This window comes from Electrophorus electricus, chromosome 1, assembly GCF_013358815.1.
Source record: "Electrophorus electricus isolate fEleEle1 chromosome 1, fEleEle1.pri, whole genome shotgun sequence".
In the NCBI taxonomy this organism is placed as follows: domain Eukaryota; kingdom Metazoa; phylum Chordata; class Actinopteri; order Gymnotiformes; family Gymnotidae; genus Electrophorus; species Electrophorus electricus.
Genome location: NC_049535.1, coordinates 3,923,522 through 3,938,050, shown reverse-complemented (window position 1 = coordinate 3,938,050; position 14,529 = coordinate 3,923,522). Strand labels below are relative to the sequence as shown.

Here is a 14,529-nt window from a genome sequence, read left to right as displayed (position 1 = left end):
TCTAAATATAATTGTAAAAGTAGCCAGATCCTCATATGTTAATTTCTCCAGAAGCAATAACTTGTAGGTTTGGTTTCATTACATATTAGCTGAAGGGACTTCTGGAAAATAGGAAATTTATGAGACAATTAGTGTCTTTATCTAGGATTATGTTTAGAGAATGCATCGTATAATAAGGAAGGGAATGTTTTGTATAGTGTCTTGTAAAGTGGCTTTATTCCCATTAAGCCCATATCTTACAGGACCAGAATTACAGAGCCTTTGCTTACACTTGAAACATTAGGATGCTTCTGCTACATTACTAGGAGATTTTAGTCATTAAGGCAAAACGGCATACAATTAATAAGCATATAATTGTCTAAAAATATCTTTGTAGTATTAACATAACCCTTCACTGGAACTAAGGGGCCTAGCCCAAACCATGAAAAACAGCCCCAGACCACTAGCCCTCCTCTACCATACATTACATTTGGCACCATACCTTCCGGTTCATCGTGATCTCCTGGCTTCCAATTCTTTTTGCAATTCTGAAACTTTATACTACCAATCTGTGACAGGATGTCAGAGTTAGAAGTCCATATTGAATTATGTCAAATTATCCAAGAGGAGCTATGCAGGTTTCTGAACCCAGTAAGAACCAATCCTATGCTCCAATTATGCCAGTGCCTATAACAAATAAATCTTTTCTGCCAGACTCTTTCTCTCCCACAGCTTTAATCTCTCAGTCTAGGGATGTGAGACCACTGCGACCTTACAGCTTCAGGTACGGCTTTGACATCTTTAAGCGTCAGGTTTTCTGATCTTTTACTATCTGCCATCTGTTTTTCCCCCAATGAAAGATGACTCTTTTGTCCTTGTTTATAGGTTCATTAGCTCTTATTCTATAAAGGCATATTGTGTCCTTTTGGTTTAGAACACACTTAACAACCCTGAAACCTACAATTAACTAAATAAAAATATGTTATTTATTCTTATGGTGTTTTACTCATTACTGCAATAAACAAATATACTAAATCTAGCTAAACTAAATCTAGCCTAAATAAATATTTTGATCCTGTTAGCTTGTCTACCCCACGGAACTGCTGTTAAAGATGTTGATCCGTTTAACTTACCTGTTCTATAGTGCGGCCATGCTGAACATTAACAGGCAGACATATCACATCTCCAGCTGCAACAAAAAATATGAATAGGTTTCACGACAAGAATCTGGTAGCAATTACATGTATTATAATAGTTCTGCAACGTTTAATCAAAGCACAATATGAAAACTAACATCTAGTCCAATTTACAGTTCTCCCCTTTTCTGGACCAAAAAGTGTCCATGTGAAGTCTTGAACTGCCCAGCCTCACAGGATACAGGGTCCACCAAAACAGGTGGCAGTTTTGGACGCTTCTGTTAACATGCTGACATCTTGGTTCCATTCATTCACCTTCCAGCATTCTCGTTCCAGAACAAGACCACCTGTCTCACACACCCATCACATTTTCCACTGGCAGAAAGTTATGAAGCGCATTCACAAGGACCTGTATTTCATTTGTGAATAAATCATCTCCTGTCCCAGTTTCCAATATTCTCCCATTAAAGTTTTGTTAATATTGGCCCAAAGGCTCTAAAAGCAAAGGGAAGCTTCAAGCACATACTTTCTTGTACACCAGATCTGATATTACCAAAGCCAGTGTGCCATGAAATATATACTTATAGTTATATAATATAGACTTATATTTAGTTTATAAAATATATGCTTCTAGATAGCTTATAAAATATATGCTTATGGTTAGTTTATAAAATATACAGTTATAGTTAGTTTATAAAATATATATTTATAGTTAGTTTATAAAATATATACTTTAATAAGCACACACGTGATCATGGTTGATGAGTAACTATTTCCAAAAAGACGCTGACGTAACGCGTCATGAGTGGAGAGACGTTCAATGCGGAAGTGGTTGCATAGTAAGAAAAAGCTTGAACAACGAAATACGATAAGCTGCCTACTTTTGAGACGACGTAGAACGGTAAACGTAACAGTTACTGTATATCTATATATTGTGTACTGTCATTCCGTTGAGATGCTTTGTTCGTTTGTGTAGGTTTTAATATCTGTTCAGTTTTTTGTTTACTTTCTTCAAATGGCGTTAGCTAGCCGGCTATATGCTCTCCCTTCCTGGTGTGGTTAGCTGGATGTTGTCGGGGTAACTAGATAAGTGCTACCTTGTTTTTTACGTCTAGTTTTACTTGAGGTGTGACATGGGTTCTACCGAAATGGTTTGCTTTCCGTAGGCTCAAGTTAACAGTATAACAAACTTCGATATTTTGTAAATGTAGCTAAATGCGTATTTATATCTGAATTAGCTAGCTGGTAAACATTGCTAATAGCTAGCATGTGATCTGATCGCTTGTAGGTTATATGACTGTGGTTAGCACTGGCACGGTCGTTAATGTTTTTAAGTTTTTAGTCATTTATTTAGCTTCTTCTTCTTCTTCTTCTTTATCTACTTTTGTTCTGATTAACTTTTAGATTTAGCCCCATTGTCTTAGCGAAATGATTGTGTGTGTTTATCTTGTGTAATTTAGTTGTATACAGTGAGCTGACCATCATGCTTGGTGGTGGATTCAAAGCAGAGCGATTGCGTGTCAATCTCAGACTTGTCATAAATCGCCTGAAACTCCTCGAGAAGAAGAAAAGTAAGTACATTTTCTCCCACACATGTTAAAATCTCAGATGTTAATTCTCTCTTAACTATGATTCTTTCTTTTCTTTCTAGCTGAATTAGCTCAGAAGGCACGGAAGGAGATCGCAGACTACTTGTCAGCAGGGAAAGATGAGCGAGCACGAATCAGAGTAGAGCACATCATTAGAGAAGATTATCTGGTGGAAGCCATGGAGATCCTCGAGTTATACTGTGATTTGCTGCTGGCACGCTTTGGCTTAATCCAATCCATGAAGTGTGTTTCATGCATAAGCAATTATCTGACAATATTCTGTGTTCTGTCACCAGTACCTGGTTCGGTGCTTGACGTTTGTCTTTCTTCCCTGCAGGGAGCTTGACCCGGGCCTTCAGGAAGCAGTGTCCACGCTTATCTGGGCTGCTCCTCGACTGCAGTCAGAAGTTACAGAACTCAAAATTGTTAGTAGCCCATATCATGGTGTATCCTGTGGACCAATATGGGGTTAAAATGTGACTGAAAATGTTTGGATGTGAATTGTTACATGTCACATGTTACCAGTTTGCCACTTTTTGATTAGTCGTACCTGTTGTTTCTTTCACAGGTTTCAGACCAGCTGTGTGCCAAATACAGCAAGGAGTATGGAAAACTTTGTAGGACAAACCAGATTGGAACAGTCAATGACAGAGTAGGATTAATTGCCTACCCAATCAAACTACATGTTAATATAACTTAATATCATTTTCTGTTTTTCTCCTTTAATCTATAACTCAACTTCATTTTACCAGCTCATGCACAAACTGAGTGTGGAGGCCCCACCAAAGATCCTGGTGGAGCGTTACCTCATTGAGATTGCCAAAAATTACAATGTTCCCTATGAGCCTGATGCTATGGTCCATGTAAGTCCCCCAAGTTTCAGTCATGTGGCTCTTGCTCCTTATTCAGTCCATCCACCTCAAATTGTTGCTGCATTTACAGCCAGAGGTATGCCCAGGGGAGGAGGCAGATCTCATAGATGTGGACCATGACTTCAAGAAGCCCGGTGGAGGAGGAGGTGGTGGTGGAGGAGGCTTCACTGCTCCTGCTGCTGCTGTGCCCGTGCCCATGCCCATGCCCATGCCCATGCCCACGGCCTTCAACTACCCTCCACCCAAAGGAGCTGTAAGGCAGTCATCTTTACCAGTCATCCACGAACCGCAGTGCATTAACCCTCGTAATGTCAAGGACGAGACTTCATCCTGTCGAAGTTTTTATTAAAACAAAAAGCCAGGAGCGGCCATGTCTTACAGCGCAAAGTCAAGTGCCTAAAACGGCCTTACCTGTGATAAAATCGCTGTAACACACAGCCTCAAGTAGCTCAAGTAGCAAGTAGTAACTACATCAGAGCTCAATAAATTATTGTAATTTATTGTTAGCAATGTTCACCATAAACACATCTCCCACCAGGCCATGTAGTCAGTTAACAAGCTTTTGTTGCTAAGCCACGCAATTGTAAAAACTTGACTATTCAATGGAGGATTGCATTAATACAGAATCCAGTCATTGTGAAGTGGTCATGGGTGTGCTTCCAACTCCAACAATGGCTTCCAACTCTGCTTAGCCAATCAGGTTTTAGGACTAATCATTTTTAGAATGTGGCTTTTCCTATAACACTTTACACCTTAATGTATTTTGATCAAACCTATCTTTAGGAACCCTTTAATGGTCCTGTTGGCACCTATGATGGCTTTAACAACTTCCAGCCTCCGGTGAGAGGAGGGCAGCCCCCACAGCTTCCTAGCTGCCCCCCCACCTATGAGTCTGTAAGTGCATCTGCCCCTGCCCCTTCTCACCCTCCCAGACAGACCAGGACGACTTGTTCACCTTACAGGGAAGGAGAGTTTATTATAGTTCATATACCTCGTTACTTGGGCCTATAGCACTGCTTTCAGGCAATTCTATATGTTCTTACTTGGGGAGAAAGATGAATATGTATAGTGTATAGACTAACCTCCAAGTATGCCATATTTGACTAATGCAAATGTTTGTGGGTATAAGAAAGTTAAAATACTTGGGATGAAAGGTGTATCTATAACATGGTCCCCAGATAAATTTGAAATGGATCACTTTCACTGTAATCAGTGATTGATGGCCACTTTAGAAAATTTAGCCTTTAATGTTTTTGCAAGTGATTGTTTATGCAGGTGTTCTTCAGGTGCATGCTGTTTGTACTCAGAATCTTTCCCAACAGTGTCTTGTTGCTGTTGCTGCTCATGCATGAATCTAATGTTAGAAGACCAATCCGGAATGCGAAAAATGTGATGCTTTTTAATTTGTGAAATAACACACTAATACCAATATCAACTAAACATAACATTTTGTATAGTAGCAAAATGTTAATATGTACAATTATTTTTATAATTTGTGTATACTGTGATGCTTTTTTTGAAGATTGATGAGTTGGCTGTCAAACCCTCTGATTCTCCCAAGGTTATTGCAGGTATGTTCCACTGATATGCTTGTTGGAGACCTTGAGTTATTTGTTCCGCTTTTGTTTTCTTCAGCCATTTATTTTTGATTTGTCTGTGCAGGGCCTGGCCCATCCTCCCAGATCTACGATAACAACACCATTCCCGAGCTCCCGTCAGTTCCCGACACACTCCCCATCTCCTCCTTGGGTGGGAACACCGCTGCCTCAGACGAAATCGACTTTGATGACCTGTCCCGACGCTTTGAGGAGCTGAAGAAGAAGACCTAAACCCTCAGGTGCCAGCTGTACCCACTGTAGTCCTGTTGACAAAGCCTTCATGGGACTGGAAAGGGCAGAGGTCAGATAGCTATCTAAATCTTCATCTGCAGAAATGGTTTCTAAACATTATAGACATCAGTGTAAACTTACCTCATTCAGAAACACACTGATGTTTTTTCTGGAGGAGGTTTAACTATTTTATTTCTGAACATACCGAGTGAAGGATCTGATGGAAATTGAACATGTACATCATTATTTAAGACTTTTCACTGAACTATTGGTATAAAACGTATTTGAACCTTTTTTTAAAGCACTTTGCATACAAGGCCTTTTTGACGACAAAATCGTCACCTATGTGTTATACAATTAATGCATTGCCACACCCAGGTAGTATGATGATATTGTCATGACAGCTTTTAGCTTTGTCACTTTGGTGGACTCATCAGTCAGGGCACAGTTTCACAGTATGATGATGCAATGACGTATGAGTTTAAGCCAAAAGTATCAACCTTTGTAGGTTTGTACCTTTTCTGTCTGTTTCAAAGAATCAGCAGTCTTTTTCAGTAATTAAAGAACAGACTGGTTTAACCTGTTGTAACTGATTATGCCCAGTGTAGTGTTAGGAATATTTTTACCCATATTTACCCTGTGATGTACATCATTCCTCGGTGTGACGAGATAAGATCACGTGTAGAATGTGACAGCCACCTGTTGACATAACAGTTGAACTGAACTCACCATTTCTTTGTATTTTACATTAATGTTGTTGAGAGTTTCAGTTTTGACATGTAAAGCGTTCATTGGAATGAATTAGAATTTGCACACTCGTTATATGACGACATGCCCTGAAATTTAGTTGCGAGAGAGCCTGTTGAACCACCATTTTCTTAAATTAGGTTGTGATGTGTAATTCAAAGCTGTAGAGTACTGCCTGTAGCAGTTCTTTTGTCAGAGTAGCTTACACGCGTGTCAATTTACTCTGCATTCTTGCCACAACACCTTTGCCTTTATCAGCGCCTCATCTGCGGCCTTTCGTTCCACTCCTCCCTTTGGGACACGTGACCATCCAGTCAGCTGGTGCAGTGATAATGACATTAAAAATATTAACTGTATATTGTCAGTCACTTATTTGGTGAAGGTTTTCATTTCTTTGTTCTGTGTTTGTGTGTTTATATATATATATATGAGGGAGAGAGAGAGAAATATACATTCATTTTGCTTCTGGGTGGTGTTGGAAATATATTTCTGATGTATGAAGGATGATTGGCTGATGGTGTTTTATTGGTAAAGTTGCTGTGTGTTTATTGCTAGCTTATTATTTCTGCATTGTCCCTCTGAAAAAGACTAACACTACTGTGTGGAGAACAGAGCAGATATTGGAGCAATATGGGGAATTTAGGAATGCTTTGTATGTATCTGAAACATATCAGATGGTCATATAATAAAGTATATACTCAACTTTTCTGATGCTACTCCTAAATAATGATTTTATTAAAATACTAATTTGAATTATGCGTTTCATTGTATTCCTTTTCTTTATTAATAGCATGTTGTGCTTTTAACTTACTTTCAGGGGGAAACAAAAAAAGGTTGCTTAATTTGAGGGAGGAGGAAAGAGTTTTTAAACTTTAGTTGAAAAAAAGGCGGGTTCCAGAGCCCAGGTGGATTATGCAGCATGACCACTAGAGGCTGGCCTTGTGCTGTTTGTGTACTTATGGTTTCCACAAACCTCAATCATTGAACCTTTTATCTCCAGGTTGTATGTTTTGTTAGGAGCCTAAAGTACATACATTGCATACATATATGATAAAATTCAGTGTAAATTCTACACTGCAGCTGTGTAGATATTTATATATTTAAAAATAAATTGGATAGCAATGAATGGCAGCTGATTTGTTGCTCTGAATCTGCCAAATCTATGCGGGACTGTAGAATACTGAATGCTCCCCCCCAGTTAATACGTGCCTGTGGTCTAGAGTATGTCTAGCTCTAGAGATCATGCTTGCAGGTGTTCCCGTACCAGCCACATTTGTATCCAGCAAGACACACTCAGGGTAGGACTTCGAGGTTAAGAGCATGAGCCAGGCCACCCTAGTGCAGTGCCATGTGCAGCAAAAAAAAACCAGCATGCTCGGAAAGGCCAAGACGAGGAGTACAGGAGGCTGTGGTACAGCTGCTTAATGCCTGTCGGGGGTGGCTCTCTGGCAACCTTCACCTGCTTGTTCTCTCAGAGTCCAGTTTCAGAAAAGGTCTGCCACTACCGCACCTGCTTCAAATGGTAGTTCACTGCTCACCTCCCATTAGCCTCCTGCAGAAAAGGTAAGCTGAAATGCAGATGAGTGCCTTATTACCGCTGCATAGGCAGTGAGAGCGCTGACCCGCAGAGACAGCTGCCAGCTCCTTCAGGCAATACATGAAGTGTGCACTAAATAGAAGAGCTTTAAGGAGACTGATGACGTTCAATCCTCCGGCTATGATTTACATCTGGTAATTCTCAACATTAAATGTAAAAGAAATGGAACAAATCCGACCAGTGGGAATTACTATTGAAACGAAGGTTGTAAAATTGGACGCAAGACTCGCAATAAAATGCAACAAGCTCTTTATTCCTGAATTCTTCATACAGAGGTAAAAAGTGTTTAAAGCTCTTCTCTGATAAATATAAAACTCCACAGACAGGAGTGTTATCTCTGCCAAAAAAGGATATTTTCTTTCCACTGACATTTAAACAAAGCATGTAAATTCTTTTATGAGTACTGAAGTTTATGACCTTAGAATAGACATCAATATAAGTTCAAAAAATCCATAAAACTATAAAAAAATTGTCTATTTTGTGATTATGTTCACAGTCCATTTCTCTTCTCACATACTAGACTATACAAAGTGCAGCAACATATTTTCTTTTGCTCTGCTAATCTTGGAATATTGAATGTCTAGCTACACATCAGCATGTCAGATGAAGTTATTGAAAATTTTGTTGTATACAACAAAACTACTTTTAAATATATAATAAGTATTTAGTGCAGTCCATAAGCAACTGAACAGTGAGATGTTTTGTTGTTTTGGCTTTGTACTCCGGCATAGTGAATTAATGGAATAGTGTAAGTACATAATGTCAGTTTTAATTCAAGAGTATTTAAACATGTTTTTGTCTAAATACTTGCGTTCCCCTTAAATGAAGGGACAATTGGACTATAGATAAAAAGAACTAAGTGTTCAATTTTGTTCACCCAATAATATGCAAATACCCCTGAATTAAAGCTGACAGTCTGCACTAAATATTGCTTTAAATTTAGCGTGTACAAATTCAACATAAAAAAGACTGTGTTATTTGTCCAGTTACTTACAAACTGCAGGGTATGATTTATCTGCAGAAAACTGCTAGTGAACTGTATACAACATTTAATTTATGAGGAAAATCCAGACATATACAACGCATTCTGATACAAAAGACTGGACTTGCAATCTTCTACATGAAACTCTCAGGAATGAAAATGTAGAATGTCAGCATCGCTGGCCATCCTCACATCATGACGTTTGCCGTCCGCAGAACATCTCGCACCTTTTCCGTTGTTCTGCAGAAATATACAAATATATGTAAGAATATATATTGTACCTTTTTAAGGGAAAAACTGCTAGAGTCTCAGACTTAAGGACTCATAAAGGCAGAAGAAGGCAAACTCGTTTGATTTTAACTGCATGCTGCGCTGCAGGCTCGGTGTGTTGTGTACTGATTACCATAGTGAAGCATCCTGTTCTTACCCTGCAGCAAGAGCTCCACCTCTCCATTGTCCTCCACTGCCACGGGTCTCAGGATGAGTGCGAAGAAGATGGCCAGACCGACAACCTACCGTTTCAACCGACATCCATCAGCTACGTCAGGTTCAACGGTGTGCTGTAATTATCAGATGGAATCTGAAAGCTTTCATATTTACCTTCAGAGGCTGGATGATAAAAATACTCTGGAAGAGGGACAGCGTCAGGGTGATCAGCCACTGAACAGAGGACTCCTTCCCATACTGGAAGCCGTACAGCAGGGTGAAGAAGGTAGACGCCCCACTTATGCCAAAAAGAAGCGTCCAACCAACAAACACAAACCACCAAGGGAGCTTGCAGCTTTGTTTCTTCTTCTTTGCAGACACAGGTGCAGGGCTAGGATGAAAAGGGCGATAAAACATTAACCGTTAATACGGGACGGCGTGCAGTCGAGGAGAAGGTGTGAGAGAAACCATCACTTTATCGCTTTTGTCAGAACATCAAGATGCATGAGACGACCGAATGAAGGTCGTTCAGAACAGCTCATGAGAAGGGAACTGAGGAAGAGATCAAAAGTACTGATGAATGAGAAAAGAGGATGATTGAATGAATGTAACAGAGGGTGCACACTGGGTAATTATAAAAGGAAGCAAGAGAAGGGATGAGAGTAGCAGGCATGACGAAAGTCAGGAAGATTTCTTAGGGGAGGAAACATGACACACCAAATGATACAAGAACAGATAAAGCACAGCAGACACTGGGGAAGCGCGTCCTGTGAACCCTGTATTTATAAAGCATAAATGCATTTATAATGTGTTGGGTGGCATATATAATGCTTTATAATGCATGCCACACATCTGTATAATTCCTCATTAGTAGTTATAGCTACACAATGCCTTATAAAGCAAGAGTATATGATTCCATAAAGTGAGGTTTTGTAAAGAATTCTAATAATTGGTCATAAGAACATTACACATTATTGCAATGCACTATAACAGGTTCTGGTTTACTTTATCACAAGTTATAATGCATTATAATACACACACACACACACACACACACACACATACACACACACAGAAGAAGATTTGAGGTGAGTAAAATCTTGAAGTCAAGTACAGGAAATGCTTCTTATTTGCTTGCACAGCTGACGAGGGACTTCTGTCTGAAATATATGTATGTATATATATATATATATATATATATATATATATATATATATATATATATATATATATATATATATATATATATATGGTGTGTCTGTAAGCTACGTCACTTATATCAGCATCTCTACATGGATGGCAGCCATTGTATTCCAATGTCTGTTGAATTCCAACACTCTATTGATTATGTTAAAAGACCGGAAAAGAAAAGTTTTGAGTGCAGAAAAGAAGGATTCAATCCTGGCTTTACTCACAGAGTGATACAGTGAGCATCAGCGTGCCCGCATTTTTAAAATGTCAAAGACGGAGGTTCATAAGAATATGGCTAAGCAGCAAAATAATAAGAGCGAAAATAACTCTCCACTGAGCAGGATGACCACGCATTCAAATGTCACTCCATAACCATAGGATGACATCAAGTGACCTACACAGGAATGGGAAACAGCAGCTAGAGAGACGTGCTTGGTGAAAAAGGTTCAAAACAGGCTCCCAGGGGCAAGGATGATGTGCAAAGCTTGAAAGAAGCCCTTCATCAATGAGAAGCAAAGAAGAGCCAGGCTAAGGTTTGGAAAAGGCCATAGGGACTGCAGTGCACTGCAGTTACCCACCTGGAATCTTCTTCGGAGGTGTGTGTGTGTATGTGTGTGTGTCAGAATCTATTATAGTGCATTACAACAATAATGTTATCATGAACAAATGTTATAATTCTTTATAAAACCTGGCTCTATGAATTTATACATTTTTGCTTGATAAGGTGTTGTGTAGCTATAACTAATGAGGCTTATGGCAGACATTATAAAGCATTATATATTCCATATACTGCATTTATAATCCATTATTAATACAGGATTCAGAGAATAATACAGAATAATTAATACAGGATTCAGAGAATCCTGTATTTACTAAGGTTTACGAAGCATAATTCCGACCTCTGGACCGTGTGGCTGACGGAGACCATCTCCGCCATCTTGAGCATCAGGCTTGTATTGCTCCGGGCTAGCTGCAGCTCCTCGAGGTTCAGGAAGGCCTTCTCGCCCACATTCTCAAGCAGCAGAGCCAGATGGCACAGCGAGTAGAACACGAATGAGCTGCAATAAGCCCAGTGCAGGCTGCTGTCACCCTGCCCTGCCAGCACACACACGTGAAGGGCTTTAACTCCAGCCTCAGGCCTAATGCACTCGTATCCATTTAACAGACACAGACAGTACTTGGCACACTGACAAAGTGCACAGTGTTTGTTCAAGGTTACAATCCTTAAACCCTTCAAGTAAAACTTGTAACTGGGCTTTCTAACTTCTAGATGTGATAAAGAGCAATAACCCAAGGGTACAAATTAGTACACATCTAAATATGCCTATGCATGCAATGTGCATGCAATACAGCTCCTGTAACAAACCATTCACATCAGTGTCAGCATGTTCTATATGAAGACAAGCATTTAGAGAGATTGCAAAACTGTTTTAATATCGGTTCATTATCTCAGTTCACTTTAATATAAGACGTTCAAATGCTAGACAGTAATGATAGACATGCAATGGCTGTTAGAAGCAGAGAAACCTTGCATCATGTAAATGATTTCATGCAGTTGATTCAGAGCTGAGAACAGATCTGCACTCGACTCAGCCTTTTGCTGCATGGGTGCCATCTGGTTTTTGGGGCTTTTGCTGAGAAGAGTCACAATATCCTCGGTGTCCTAAAAGATGGAGAATAAGACATCTTTCATAAGCCTTCAAAATCAAAATGTGATAATATTCGGAACTTGAAGCTAGTTGCATTTTAAGCCACTTTACACAACTAAGTATTTAAGGCCATATTTGCAAAATGACTGATGCTTAAGTTAGCACAGCCACTACAACATCCCAGCTCCGCTGGCACATGTTGGGGACCTTGAGAATGGTGTGCATGGAAACAGCATGGGGTTTGCTGTTGTCCCTGGTCTCGGACTTGTCCTTGGCATCAAGAATACGCGGCTTGATGCTGCGGAATATGGTGACGATGAGGATGTTGACCGGGAACATGAGCAGGGCGCTCTCCACCGCTACCATGATTTGCTGCCAGGTCAGCGAAAAAGACCCTGCAGGATCAGAGGAACAGCATCTGTGTGTTTGAGATTTTTGCGGCGGCATTATTTTTCAATGCCTAATTAATTATATTTTCTTCTTTATCTTGCCCTTATGTTGATTGATACCCATATATGGCAAAGGAGATGTGTGTATTCTGTGCAGAATCTCAGTCACAGAGGTGCTTGTCAAGCTGATTATATATGACTTTGAATCCCCTGATACTGCACAAGGCAAGATGATGAAAGTCAAGGATGTGACATTTGCATTCTGATGCTGATTGCTCCGGGCAGGGGCTCTCGGACCTATCTTGATGATGACAGGAGAGTCCTCATTTTTGGGAATATTCCAGAACATGATATTGATGGCCATGGTACACAGTAGCAGCGACATGCAGCAGGACACTCTCTGCATGCGGGTGAAGGGGCTGTGTCGTGGTGGATCTACGACAGACATCCAAATGTGCTCGTCCCGGAATCCAGTGGATGTACGAGCTTGGAAAATGTTGCTGGCATGGAACACAGGAAATATGTGTGTGAGCTCCATAGAAACCATAGTAAGTACCATTGGTAAAAAAAAAAAAGACATGAAAATAAAACCATTATCAAACCCACACATCAGGACTGAATTTTAAAATAAATAAATATATACATATAACTTCTATTTCTATTTTAGCACCCGAAACTGGCGATCTCGTTCTTCTTTGCTGGGTTGAAGGTCCTAGCACACGTGCTGTCTCCTGTCGAAGTTAGCCACGTTGAACACAGAAAGTGCCAGACATTCCGTGACTGCAAGTCCTGCACTGTCACTTTGTTCAAGTACCTGGTCAAATAGAATAATGCATAACAGTACACAATTATACAAGACTTTTTCTTGCCGTATATGTGTTCCTGGCATTTTCATTTAGGACTAAAAGTCTGATCAGAAGGTCATGTAGGAGGGGAAGATAAGGTGCATTCAAATTTGAGCTACTAAAGCTCTCCTGACATGAAAGCCTTATTTCTTTATATAATCTCCAAATTGCTTTACACAAACCATTGTTAAATGATAGACCACAAGGTCAGAATGGTTTTATTTTTTAAAGGTATTCCATGTGTATTCCATGTGAAAATGTATTCAAAGCCTATGCAAAGAGAGGGATATTTAAACTCATGTTCACCAGTCAGGGTGCCCTCCGGAGTTATCGTGCCATAGCTTAATGCCCTGTAGCTCTCCCAAAGGAAATGGACTGCTGAGCAGAAACATGTCAACCCCTCCCTTCTCAAACACCGGCTTGTCTGGGTCAGACAGGTGATGGGGCTTGCTCACCCCTTCTGTACCTTCCATACTGATCATAACCTACACAGAACACAAGCGCTACTGACACCGTGTCCAGGGTAATACTTTCCCTAAATCAACAACTCCTTTTATGGTGTTTCATTTACTTCTCAGACGGCAACCATTTTTTCCTGAGAGCCAGTAAGAGTTCTCCTGCTAACCTTGGCCGAGGTGCCTGCCCCACTCCGGCTTCCTGTCTGTATGTTGAGCAGGTAGTTATAATGGGCACATGGATGGTTGTCCTCCAACAGCGTCATCTTCCGCTGGGAAGCGTACAGATGGAGAAAGTGCTGTCACCTGGTCAGCATGCATGTGACATATATGGAACTGTGGACGGAGGCGTGTCTAGAGATGCTGTACCGTTCGGAGAGCGAACCGGTCGGCGTACCACGCCCACATCACAATGATCAGATACAGTAGAAAGAAAGCACTGAGTACAGTCACGACCACGTAGTTCTGCTTCACAGTGGCAAAGAGGACTGCGGTCTGGGACAGGTCCACGTGATTGGGCATCACAAAAAAGGAACTCCCGTAAAATGTGTTGTGATTACATAAACAGTGGGTCATGTTGGGTACTGATTTGGGGCCAACCTGTGTAACAAAGATTATATACAGACACAGCACTTAAAATGTCCATCATTTGATGGTGTATAATTTTAGTGCTGTCATAAGTGCTTGATACTGTCCACATTTGTGCTGTATTCCTGCTCACAAAGATGAAAGAGACTTTAGAACACTGCGGACCTCTTGTGAATGGGAATAAGTTAGGTGTATAAAAAAGATGTAGTATGTAGACTACAGACAGATTCAGAGCCTTTGCAATAACACAGTGAT

General features: G+C 40.3%; 3 protein-coding genes across 5 annotated transcripts; 1 reads left to right on the top strand and 2 right to left on the bottom strand.

Moving 5' to 3' along the window:
- Positions 1 to 1,925: 1,925 nt before the first annotated feature.
- On the top strand, positions 1,926 to 6,908 carry ist1 (IST1 factor associated with ESCRT-III). 3 transcript variants are annotated; one of them, XM_027012205.2, is made up of 10 exons: positions 1,926 to 2,016; positions 2,576 to 2,686; positions 2,767 to 2,947; positions 3,042 to 3,129; positions 3,273 to 3,356; positions 3,457 to 3,567; positions 3,647 to 3,829; positions 4,360 to 4,470; positions 5,138 to 5,147; positions 5,239 to 6,908. In XM_027012205.2, the coding sequence occupies exons 2-10, from the start codon at positions 2,599 to 2,601 to the stop codon at positions 5,403 to 5,405; spliced, it is 1,023 nt and encodes a 340-aa protein (XP_026868006.2). In that variant the 5' UTR covers positions 1,926 to 2,016; positions 2,576 to 2,598; the 3' UTR covers positions 5,406 to 6,908. The 3 variants fall into 3 exon arrangements, with proteins under 3 accessions (XP_026868006.2, XP_026867996.2, XP_026868014.2); XM_027012195.2 differs by having other exon boundaries at positions 5,099 to 5,147; XM_027012213.2 differs by lacking the exon at positions 4,360 to 4,470 and having other exon boundaries at positions 5,099 to 5,147.
- Positions 6,909 to 7,976: 1,068 nt separating this feature from the next.
- LOC118242143 (polycystic kidney disease protein 1-like 2) lies at positions 7,977 to 12,081 on the bottom strand. The gene is made up of 5 exons (XM_035530809.1): positions 11,876 to 12,081; positions 11,248 to 11,443; positions 9,332 to 9,548; positions 9,159 to 9,243; positions 7,977 to 8,971 (listed from the first exon to the last, which is right to left on the bottom strand). Exons 1-5 carry the CDS (start codon positions 11,961 to 11,963, stop codon positions 8,925 to 8,927), a joined length of 633 nt encoding a protein of 210 aa, XP_035386702.1. The 5' UTR covers positions 11,964 to 12,081; the 3' UTR covers positions 7,977 to 8,924.
- Positions 12,082 to 12,150: 69 nt separating this feature from the next.
- On the bottom strand, positions 12,151 to 14,208 carry LOC118242363 (polycystic kidney disease protein 1-like 2). The gene is made up of 6 exons (XM_035533148.1): positions 14,056 to 14,208; positions 13,857 to 13,958; positions 13,538 to 13,716; positions 13,057 to 13,200; positions 12,556 to 12,886; positions 12,151 to 12,369 (listed from the first exon to the last, which is right to left on the bottom strand). The coding sequence occupies exons 1-6, from the start codon at positions 14,206 to 14,208 to the stop codon at positions 12,151 to 12,153; spliced, it is 1,128 nt and encodes a 375-aa protein (XP_035389041.1).
- Between the last annotated feature and the right edge of the window lie 321 nt (positions 14,209 to 14,529).